The 12,067-nt window shown below is 41.3% G+C and overlaps 1 protein-coding gene across 3 annotated transcripts in view; it reads right to left on the bottom strand.

Moving 5' to 3' along the window:
- Positions 1–12,067, bottom strand: part of ntm (neurotrimin) — a gene marked incomplete at its 5' end in the record, with an annotated part of 231,839 nt that overhangs the window by 14,114 nt on the left and 205,658 nt on the right. For all 3 annotated transcript variants that reach the window (XM_080854227.1, XM_080854228.1, XM_080854226.1), the window contains one exon: positions 10,936–11,061. In XM_080854227.1, coding sequence (XP_080710353.1) covers positions 10,936–11,061 — 126 coding nt within the window. The remainder of the gene's footprint in view (positions 1–10,935; positions 11,062–12,067) is intronic.

The following is a 12,067-nucleotide window of genomic DNA, read 5'->3' on the forward strand; positions in this document are numbered from 1 at the left end:
AAACAAACAAGCGGGGGTTGGGTCTGGTGGGGGGGTCATGTTTCTGTGAGCTCAGCTACAGACGGCCTTCACTCATGGCGAGGGAAGTAAATATAAATAATTTATCGGTCAAACAGAAAAGTTAGGCAAGGCATAAAATGGCTGAAAGGAAGTAAAAAAAGAAAAAAGAAAAAAAAAAGAGAAAGCTACCGTTTCAACTGTGTATTTGTATGCAGTGCAGTTCCGTTAGGAGTCAAATCCAGAACGCTGCAATTAGGGCTGAAAAACTGAAAAATCTTCACTTGTTTAGCAGTTGCGAGCTTCTCAGAGAGCGGCCGTGAGTTCATCGTGAAACTCTGGGAGTCAAGGGTGAGAAGGATACAGTGGATGTTCTCTAGGGAGCAGCAGCCTGCACAGGCAGAGAGACCCAGAGAGCACCATCACTGTGCCTCAGGTACAATCCTGGCATAGATACAGCGGGAGAAAAACCCAGGAGAGAAGACAGGGATAGTAGAAAGGAGGAGGCATATCAATCCAGGGGCAGCTGCAAGAGTCATTTTGAAGAGGACACACTCACAATCAGATCTCTCAGAGGACACCCGAGTGGAGACTCAGTCACTACCCCCACTACCAGAGCTGGGGGGGAAAAAATTAAAGTCCCTCACACACAGAAAGAGCAGAGACGTTGTGTGGGGTTTCACCTACATCATCACTATTAGAATTCCATTTTTCATATCTTAATCATGTGATGGTACACCAGCGATAAAACTGATGTTATCTGGTACATATACTAAGAACACAATATGTAACTTGTTGCTTGGTTACATGCTGTAGATGCTGGGGATATAAAAGGCTGCATAGCTGTGCTGGAGACTTATGAAGGCATATGTGAGTCATTAGTATGGTAATTATATGTTTAAACAATACTCACATAGCACAACCAGTGTAATTTCACAAGAAGGCAGAGGCGCAGGGCTTGGGGATACACTTCTTCATGAATACAAAGGAGGCTTTCCTCAACTAAAAATACAAGACGGCAAAGAAAATGCATCCTGACAGTTTTACTTTGATTCGACCCATTAAATCTATGTGTCTTTTATCTGAGCTCAGAAGCGCACCATATCTGTGTCTAATGCCAGGATATTTTACTTTGGATTTAAAATTTCTGAAGGATGTCAACGCCATATTGGATCAACAAAGTAAAACTGTTTCCATGCCTAAATCTCAAAGAAATATGGAGATCATATTTATTATCATTTAAGGAATGAAAACACTGCTTGCCCTCACGCAGAAACTTGATTTTGATGGCTATCGTGTCACAACATGGCAGAGGAATGATGATTTGCCGCCGTTGTCCATTATGTTATATAGATTCAAGACATTTGTAGTATAACTCCTTGTCATTTACCTGATTCCACCTGAAAGAAATTGAGCGCAAAACATGCTGAGGTAAAATCGTTGTCTCTTTAACTCTTCGGAAATGTTTTAAAAACATGTACTGATTAGTGGTGATTTCTTCATCCTATTGCTACTTTCTTTCTTCAAGTGCAAGTGTTCCATGATAGTTGAATCCCTCCTTTTTTTTTTAACTCTTCCTCTACACAGAAATTACAGTCAGTAAATACATAACAACTACATATTGACCTTTTATTGCCTCAGAAAACTGTTGTTCAGTAACGTTCTATGCTCTCTTTTCTTCTTCCTCCATCCCTATACCGTATGTCTTTTTCTTTCTGCCTATTAGTGCTGACTCCAACATGACACCTTCATATAGAGTGGGTGTAAAATATGGAAATGTCATGAGGGTCTTCATGCTTCCATGTAATGAAGCAGATCTACTCCTCTTTTATAATGTATATGGCCTTGGCTGCTTGTTAACCTACAAGAAGAAACAAGGCGTTTGGACACAACAAAAGGTTTTGTGAGACAGTTAATTAAAGCGCTGTGTGATAGATTTGCCTTAAAATATGACTATAGCACTATCAAGTTGTCCACCTCTGACTTCCCCTGAAAAGAGGCTGAGAGAAGAGACTAAAAAAAAAATGCTTCTTAAAAGAAAGACTCCTGAAAGAAAATTCCTGTTAAGCTGGGTTATTGAAAAAAATCGATTGTATTACACCATCCTAGTAGCAACTTAAATGATTAAAAAGTATTTCTATAGCGCTGACTGGAGAGTCAGGCACAGAAAAACCCAAGGTTGTGAATTCAATTCCAACATGATGCAAGGTATACCTCCTCTACACTGTCAGATGCTGTTGGAAAGTATCTGGTAAATAAAAAACAGAAGCGGTCCATTACTGCAATTGACGATTGTTCATTTAAGAGAGTTCTCGTTACTTCTACCTTGCTATTATCTGACCTGAATAAAAGACGTTAGTCGTGATTGTAGATGCATGTTTATGGTACTGATTACTGGAGGTGTTTACCTACTTATCCCGACGTTTCTACTTAGCATTCCCAATGACGCCAATACCTTTAAATAGGCCACCTATCAATCATGCCAGCGGACGCAGCAATCAATGACATCCACCGTGTCATGACCACAACTGGGAATGGGCAGAGATAAAATGTCATCTGTCCTGAATTAACATTTCACCCTCATACCCATGCATTTATCTGGCATTCAGTTTTTCTCTGCCTCTCTTATGCAGAGTGACAACAACAACAACAATGAAATGACTGCAAACAGCAGAAACAGCCTTGAGGAGACAGAGGCAGCTTCTGTATACTAGGGCTGAGGCCCCAGATATCATTGCAGCTGGAAGGATTACTTAGCTGCTGCAGTGTTGTGGGGTACATGAAAGCCATTAAAGTGAAATAGATTCACCATAGCTCCTACAAACAAATTGCATTCATTTTCAACAGGGGTATAAACGCAGTCTCACTACTCTATTTATACCCATAGACTTATCATTACGCACATTAAACCATTACACACAGGACGGAAGAAAAAAAAAAAACGAAAAACTAACATGGTCTTTTTTTTTCCTTTAAGAGAAAAAAAAGTACCACAATTCCTCGTGGGCTCTGTGTTTTTAATGGTGCAAGGCATTGCAAACAACTGCAATCACAATGCTAGAGCAGAACCTCCTCGTGTGCCAAACGTTGTTGCTAGTGCTAAGCTTGTACTGTTTGGGAGTTATGAAATCCGAAGAGGAAAGTGTGGTCATCAAATGATCTTCTCTTACTATGGCCTGGGCTCTGAACACTGACAAAACAACATGGTGTTGAAAGTCTAGCATTAGAAGTAATGGGGAATCAGCAATCCAGGCGAGACAATGTTACATCATTTTAATATTACATTCTAATATTACTAATTATGACTGGAATTGGTGAGGAATGGCCTAATGGTAGGGAAATTGAGCTCATAATTAATTCAACAATGAACAACAATCAATCAACAGTAGAGCCATAATTACGGCGTCTAACGGACATTTTTATACACTTTCCAAAAGACAAGTGAATTACAACCTGTGCATCATCCCACCCACGAGGCTCTGTCAGTCAGTGAGTGTTGACCTTGCCAAAGAGATAAGATGTGGTTTATAGAGCTGTCATACACACGGTGTGCAAAGACAAGTCTATTTGTTTCTTGCCATGGTTCAGGAGACAAAACAGCATTGCCCTGCACACAAGGCGAGAGGTCAGTGTGTGTATCGCTGAGTAGAAGTCTGATGGGAATACCTTGGTGAGAGAAGAATTGTGATTTTTGGACGCACCCAAAAAGGGGGAAGGACTGGGCCCGCTGTTACCGTGACAGGACCAGAGAGGACACGTGGTCCTGAGCTGTCCCTCTCCAGGGAGGACAGGTGGTCTTGAGCTGTCCCGCTCCGGATCCCCTAGAAGACTTGGCTATGCTAGAATTCCACCATGTTTTCGCTTGTTTCTCTCTCTTGTCTTTCTCTTCCTCTACTTGTCTCTCTCTCTTACTACCGTCTCATAATGTCTCTCTGTGTTCTTTCTGTCCCTCTACTCCTGTCCTCTGATCTCTCTCTGAGCCTTCTGGTACATCTTGTCCCAAAGGGTGACCTTTCCGGTCGAATAATGTGATGCAGGGCTGTATAGGGGACTCCTACAGGTGAGGAGACTTGATGCAATGCTGTATGGGGTGTTGTGGCTAATTACTCTTTATCTTTTTCTTAATATGCCATCACACACCTTCTCTTTATCTGCCTAGCAACTCCATACAGGGCAGTACGACCTATTGGGCTACAGTAATGGGTGCCTATGGAACACTGCACTGGCATGAAACTGGAAGGGTGGATGATGCAATCAAACACAAGAGCACAAGCCCATGTGTGTCCTTGCCGCATGACACTGACAGCTGTGGCGCATGAGGTTTAATTATTAAGCAGTCCACCCTGTCTCCCTCCACCAGATCAGGAAGACCCATAGTTCTCCTTAAAAGGTTCGAAAGCCTCTCACACAAGTGGAAAAATAAGGATAAAAAATGTCTCTGGCTTCTCTGGGTGCCAGCTACCCGCAGATTTCACCGTGGAACAATCCGGAAGTAGCGTTTAGGCTGTAAATAAGACTCGGAAAAATGACCAGGCCAAAGTATAATTGTGTGCATGAAGCTTTAGGGGTAAAGCATACCTCTGGGTGAAATCCAAGCGCATTGGAATTTCATTACGGTGAGTTATTATGTAATGTTAATTCATGCATTGTAATAATACTTAACTTTAATTACTGTAGACATCGCTTAGTGTATTTCCTGTGCATTTCTTGGATGCGCCAGCTGTCGAATCACAGAGTTGGGCATGATTAATGCAGTTTTGTTAAGATTTGACACATGTTGCTAACACTCCCACACTAGCATGTAGCATCATGTGGAGTGCAGGTAAAACTCAGAGGACAGCTTTCTTGCTGGAAAACAGTATCTGGTACCAATCAACACGTTGCTTCACAACCTCTTGCCAGAATCGCAAGACACTACCTTTAAGTCCCTTTCAAACTACATACAACAACTGCATTCAGTCCACTTGCCACTGATTTCACACTACAGCACTGTCTGGGATGCACACTACAGCACTGTCTGGGATGCACACTACAGCACTGTCTGGGATGCACACTACAGCACTGTCTGGGATGCAGACTACAGCACTGTCTGGGATGCAGACTACAGCACTGTCTGGGATGCAGACTACAGCACTGTCTGGTATGCAGACTACAACACTGTCTGGGATGCAGACTACAGCACTGTCTGGGATGCAGACTGGCATGCACACTACAGCACTGTCTGGTATGCACACTACAGCACTGTCTGGGATGCAGACTGAGATGCACACTACAGTACTGTCTGGGATGCTGACTGGGATGCAGACTACAGCACTGTCTGGGATGCACACTTGTCCTTCGAAATCCTGTTAGCACCTCAGGATTTCACACAAAATTATCTCAGTTGGGGAAGGTTAGGTCCTGTGCTCTGTCGTTACAGATCACTGAATTCGAGCTACGATTGGAGTCGGCAGCACATTCGGAGCTCACACCTGCTAGATATCCTTGAGACTGAAAAGTGAAAGTGAAAGTGAAAGTCCTCTCTATGGCAGAGGTGGTGTAGACACACACACTCTGAAATTAACCTCTGCATTTAACCCATCCAGGGAAGTGACACACACACACACACACAGTGAAGTGAAGTAACACTAACCCGGAGCAGTGGGCTGCCATTGGCGGCGCCCGGGGAGCAGTGATCAGGGTTAGGTGCCTTGCTCAAGGGCACTTCAGCCGTGGATGTGGGCATGGGAGAGCAGTTCTGCAACTAGACCTTCAGTACACACTACCCAACTCACTCTCACAGGAATGCACTAAGATCTTCTGCAACTGCATGCAACCAACATTTTACTGCCTGCGACTGAAAACTGTGTAGTTTGAGAGCCCCTTTAGATTTCATACTGAGGATGAGTAGGCTAAACCAGTGCACCCCCTGGAGAGCCTGTGGTTGATACTTGTGATTTCATTAAAACCAGGGATAACCCTGATTCCACTGCATTCTGTCAGCCAGTTTGGGGCTTGAAGGTAACTCTTTAAGTATTAGCACACCATGCCATCTGTCATAAGGAACAGAAGAGAGCTACCTTGAAAAGACAGATGAATTGAAATAAGGGATTAATTGGGTGTGTGCAGCACTCCCAACAAGCACATATAATGTAATTAATATCAAAAGAATATTATGATGTAGCGTTTATATTTAATAACCAAGGAGAGGATGGATAAGCGTGTGGACTCAGCCCGTGGGGATTCTTACTTATAGAAGGATGATTCAAACAGGTAAAGTTGTCGGCGCCAAAGAGGTAATCAAAGAGCATAATAATTGAGTAATTAAGGAATTAAAGACTCATCATCCTTTAATCATGGCAGGTTGATGGCAAAGGTGCACTACAAAGTCCTTCTCTTACATAATAGAGCTTCCTTTTATGAAAGGATAGGCAGGTAAATATGTAATACAGGTAAACTGAGAGTAATAAATACATTAAAGATGCTCATCTTCATGATTTGTTTTTTTGATCAGCAAATACTGTTTCAGTGTGTGGAGTCATAGCCTGGCAGCTCTGTGTAACGTTAAATTAAAACAGAAAAAGAAGCTGAATCCTTCACATAGAGAGGGATGTAGAACTCACTTCCCTGTTGGGACACCAAACTGTTCTGTACTCCCTATTAAATGCAAATTTACGAACTTAATTTACCTCTGGAGAAAAGTTATGCATACACTAAATAATGTATGTAATGTAACAAAGTTGATCAAACCAGATTGGCCAAAATGCTATAGTCAAAATGAACATACAGAAAACAGACACATATGAACATATCAGTAGATTCATATCTAATGATACACTGTTTTATTCTTCCAGTGAGATAGTGTACTCATCTCTCCTTCATGGGCATTCTTATGGGTGCTAATATTAATCAGTATGTCTTTGGCAAAATGCATAAAATATAGAAAAAAACAGACACATCATATCTAATGATACACTGTTTAATCCTTTCAGTGAGATAGTGTACTCATCTTTCCTTCATGGTCAATCTTATGATTCTTATGAATCTTATGATTCTTATGATGATTTAATCTTGATGATAAAATACCTGTACTACACTAAAGGTTACTTGGAAGCATTATAAGTAGCAGCCATGGCATTAAAATCTATTTTGGTGGCTAAATGTTTTCATTAGGTGTTCTACCATCACATTCTCCTGTGATGGGTCATCCATCAGTGATGGGAGAGAGCAAGACAGCCCTCATTTCCAGCTGTTCTCATCCCTGCCAACATCCAGACATCCATTTTAAAAATAAATCCACATTCCATCAAATATGTTCCATTTCAGCAATATTAATTAACTGACTTTTACTGATGGGCCTAAATTAATGTCAAGCTATTAGTCAAACTGAGTGGTTTTGATCATTTTTTATTTATTTTTGTTCTTTTTACATTTTTTACTTTGTTCATCTTCATTTAGAGTAGAAATCCATTTGGTCATGACATTCTGCAAGTATTACCAGAAAGCAAAACATTCATATTTGCTTGGCCAACCTGGTTACGTTTATGTCCACTTTACTTTCACTTGTTTATGTATTGTAATCACAGCTGTCGCATGACTCAAATAGCTAATCATGATCAATAGCATGATTCCGTGTAGGTAATTGCAATCATCATAATTCATAAATTGGTGGAATGAACCTAAAGAACATTACATTCAGTAATGTTAAGTATGCAGTATGCTATAGCAAACACAAATGCACCAGGAAAAAGTCATTATAATATATTTATAATTTTAAATAATTAAATGACATGACTTTCATCGTGCCTTATTTTACATGGTTCCCTACACCACGACTAAGACACCTTTAATAGCTAAACAGTGAAAGAGTTTTTCATGAAAGTATTCACAGAGTCAAAAGACACACTATCTCAGAAGGCCACTGGGAGGATCTGGAGGGCCATCTCATAACAGATCAAATGTCATCATGTGGGGGGCACGGTGGCGCAAGCCGATACAGCCCCCCCACTTAGGGGCTACATTGCCCGAGGGGACACAGGTTCAAGTCTGGCCTGATGTCATTTCCCAATCCTTCCCCCAACCTCTTCTCAAACTCGCTTCCTGTCATATCTTCAATCTGTCCTATCCAAATAAAGTGTAATGCCCCAATGCCCCCCCCCCAAAAAATAAAAAAAGAAATGCCATCATAGGCCACATTATTAATGCCACTGCATGCTGTTCATTTCTCACATGGGCAGGGGCTAAATGTTCTGTCCAAAAACGTAACAGATGACGTAGCTTGGCACGGTCAGATCCCTCTGGTTTACTATGTTTGCTGTGCTCTGGAAAAGCACTAATTGGAATCTGTTTCAATCTGCAGCATTCAGAATGGATGATGGCTGGGGATTACAGTTGAAGTGATTGTATCAGCCTCTGAGTGGAGGTGTCTGGTACTGACTGGATGGCTACATTGATGTGTAATATGTCTTGTGTTTTTTTTTTTTAAAACTTGTTTTACTTAAGCTGAGTATTCATAGTGTACATTTGTATAGTTATATTGTATATATTTGTATTGTTTTTGTTTTTTAGTTTTCAATAGCACTGAAGTCTGAGAGCTGCCACCTCAATTTCGTTGCACATGTGCAATGACAAATAAATATATTCTATTCTATTCTATTCTACATCCATGTTCCCTTCAAGGCCAATATTGTTGAAACTCAACGCTTCTTTTGAATGTGTCTGATGTTCGACCCCACCAGGGACATTCTCTAGTAGAAAGCGACTGGTAGACCATAAACTGTGGCCTTGATTTACCTATTTCCTGAACATTATCCCTGCACAATCTGACCTAGCAGAAGCTGGCACATGCAGGCTACTGTAAACGACCTACATTAAGGCATTTTCAACCCTCCTCAATTTCCACTGGGATCTTAGTATTAGTTATGTAAATTGAGAATCATTTCTCGTCTATTCTACTGTTAAGGAATGATGAGTGGTTGAGGTCATGACAAAAAGAAGGCTCACTTTGGTATGAAATGCAGGAAGGTAAATATGCCTGTTGCGACGGGAGATGAAAAGGTGCTGCAATTATAAATATTTAATCAGAAACTAGACGTACTGCGTAGCGGTTATATGGCCGCTGCATAATGTGAGAGAATTAAGTGAAGTAAGAAAATATTTTTCGTCTTGAATGATCAGGTTTCTGGAAACAACAGCTTAAAAGTTTGTTGTATATCTAATTTGAGTGGAAATGTAAGGAAGTGTGGTTTGTGGATGTGGTGGCAGCAAACTGACAGGGCGTGACACAGTACCTGTCAGCTACGTTCTGCTGTTTGGAGACCTGTCTAGTCCTCCAGTCTATAAGGATGAGTGTGTGGCTTTATAACAGATATATGCTTCAGCTAAATGTATGTATACATAAGCAACACGCTTCACTGTATAAATCCACTTGGCATTCATGTACATCATTTTAAAAACGATGCATGTATAAATGTAGGAATATTAGGCTTATATGAAGTTTCATGTGGATTGGTAAAGTTCAAGTATATGATATCGTCGACCACAAATTGTTGAAAAAGTGTGGAAGAAGAGGAAGAGCGCTTTAGACAAACACTTATATGACCACCCGACTGCTCTGCGCAAATTCTATGGCTAAAATATATGCAGTGCTACATGCATATACTGTACCCCTATCCCAGTTTGAGCACATTGATTAACCGTTCCTGCCTGGGATGACCATAAAGAATGAGGGTTTGGCAGAGACAGTCTTGCAGGGGCTCGATGGTGTGATTAAATCTAAACATGACCATGACACAAGTAATTACTTCGGTCTGGAGTGTAACCTGGAATGGACGACTGCCCTGAGTCATACTCTTTCATTACCTTTACCGTTCTTATTTCTTTTCAGGGAGCTGCAATACTTCAGTGCCGACTGCACTTAAGTGTACGCAAATACAATTTATGCTGGAGTTCTTTCAGACATTAACCTTGCACTTCCTTGAACTACACTTGCAGCTTGTACTTGTGTGTCGGTAGAGCTACAGCTTTCTCCACCATTAAATCAAAGAAAATGGATGCATGCAAACAGCTGGACTTCAATTAGCCTTGAAAAAGCGTTTGGGTCAAGGGGTTAGAGAAGAAAAAGAATGTGTTAATGTCAAAGAAAAAGAAAATTAAGTTTAAAATGTAACCAGAACCTGTATTCATTTAGACCAGGTAAAGTACAGTAGATGTATAATATTTTGTTCAATGTTGGTGCTATGTTGGTAACTGCCCTCTAAGCAGTCGACCTGACCTTGATTCCTGGTCACTGCAGGATGCCTTTGTGAGTTGCCCTGGATAAAAGTATCTGCTAAATACCTGCTTTTCCTTTCTCCACACTCTGCCTTGCAGATCAAATTTCAAGGAAAGGTCTGTCCCTTATGATGTGCCCGGTGCTACGTTTGTGATGGTAATTGCTAATCACAGAGTTAAAAAAAATGACATTATCGGGCGAGGGGGCACATCCATTCATTGGGCAGTAACAACACCAGCCATGTCTCGTCGGTCATTTCAGTCGATTAGGCTGCAAGTGTTGAGAGCAGCAAAAGTAAAAGAGCTCAAACTAAACCAAAATCTCTAAGAACTATGCTTGAGTGTTGGTGAAATAATGCATGTTCTTCCTCTTGGTGTTAAAAATGATCCGTTATTAAGAAACGCTTTCTACAGATAACATTCTTTCAGTGAACCAGAGCACTCAGAAATGGGATTCACGTTTGTTCTTCACAAAGTCTTCACTGATGCAAATCAGTTTTAAAATATATTCCAATTGTCAGCTGCCAAACATTCAGGAAATCAATGAGGCTGCGATTACAGTCACTGCAATCACTGTAATTACTGAGGAGGATACGTCTCTCAGGCAGAGTAAAAATTTGACATAAACAAATTATTTCCATTCAGTCATTTCACCAGAATTGATAGAACAATATATGAGCCTCTTACCTGATGGGGAGATGATCTTCCAGCTAACGCTGGGGTCTGGCTTCCCACTGGCGGCGCAGATCAGGCTAACATTGGAGCCTTCGTTGACCACGAGGTCCTTGGACAAGCTTGTGATCTTTGGAGGTACTTGAGTCAAAACAGAAAAATGAAACCGTATTAATATTTGATTCTTAATACATCTATTATCATATCAATAAATTAATTGCTAATGTGACAGTTATTAATATATGATTGACAGAAGGAATGGAATGGTGCATAACGGAGCATGGCTAACCAGCACAACTGTGACTGCAGCAGCATCTGTAGAAGGAGAACCCTAAAAGGTCACCTCTATTTAATCAGTGCATTCGGTATGGCACCTAGACATTCATTACACAGGAAGGGTTACACTATTCAGTATTATCGTGTGTGTGTGTGTGTGTTTGTGCTGGCATGCGTGTGTGTGTGTGTGTGTGTGAATGTGTATGTGTGTGTGTGTGTGGGTTGTGCGTGTGTGCGCGTGTCTGTGTGTGTGGGTTGTGCATGTGTGTGTATGTGTGTGCGTGTGTGGGTTGTGCGTGTGTGCGCGTGTCTGTGTGGGTGCGTGTGTGTGGGTGCGCGTGTCTGTGCGCGTGTCTGTGTGTGTGTGTGTCTGTGTGTGTGTGTGTGTGCGCTTGAGTGAAGGATGTTGTATGTGCTGAGTGTGGCCACTGCTGAGGTTGCAGAGTTGCACTCTGACCAGCAACACACCTGGCATCAGCTCATCCAGTGCAGTGGATGCATTATATCACAGCCCAGTTGATACATTAATAGAACCAGCAGGCTTTCAGCCCAACACACTTACAACAAAACACCCTTTTTCCAGGAGGGATTCAAGCCCGTTCAAAGGTTAAAAGAGCTATGAGCTATGATATTCAAGCAAATATATTTATATATATAGTATAAATATATATAAGTATCTCCTCACATTAGAAGAAGATACTCAGATTTTCACAAATTATTTAATAAGCCGGTCTTTAATACAATGCTTCAGACAGATACCTGGCGTCTCGTGGCAAACACCCGTGATAAAACTGTGTCAAAATATCCTGTCACTGCTGTCTTCGACTGTCTGCTGTGTCTTTGGGGATATTAGCATTTGACTTATCGTACG

The sequence above is a fragment of the Sprattus sprattus genome (genome assembly GCF_963457725.1).
Source record: "Sprattus sprattus genome assembly, chromosome: 1".
In the NCBI taxonomy this organism is placed as follows: domain Eukaryota; kingdom Metazoa; phylum Chordata; class Actinopteri; order Clupeiformes; family Clupeidae; genus Sprattus; species Sprattus sprattus.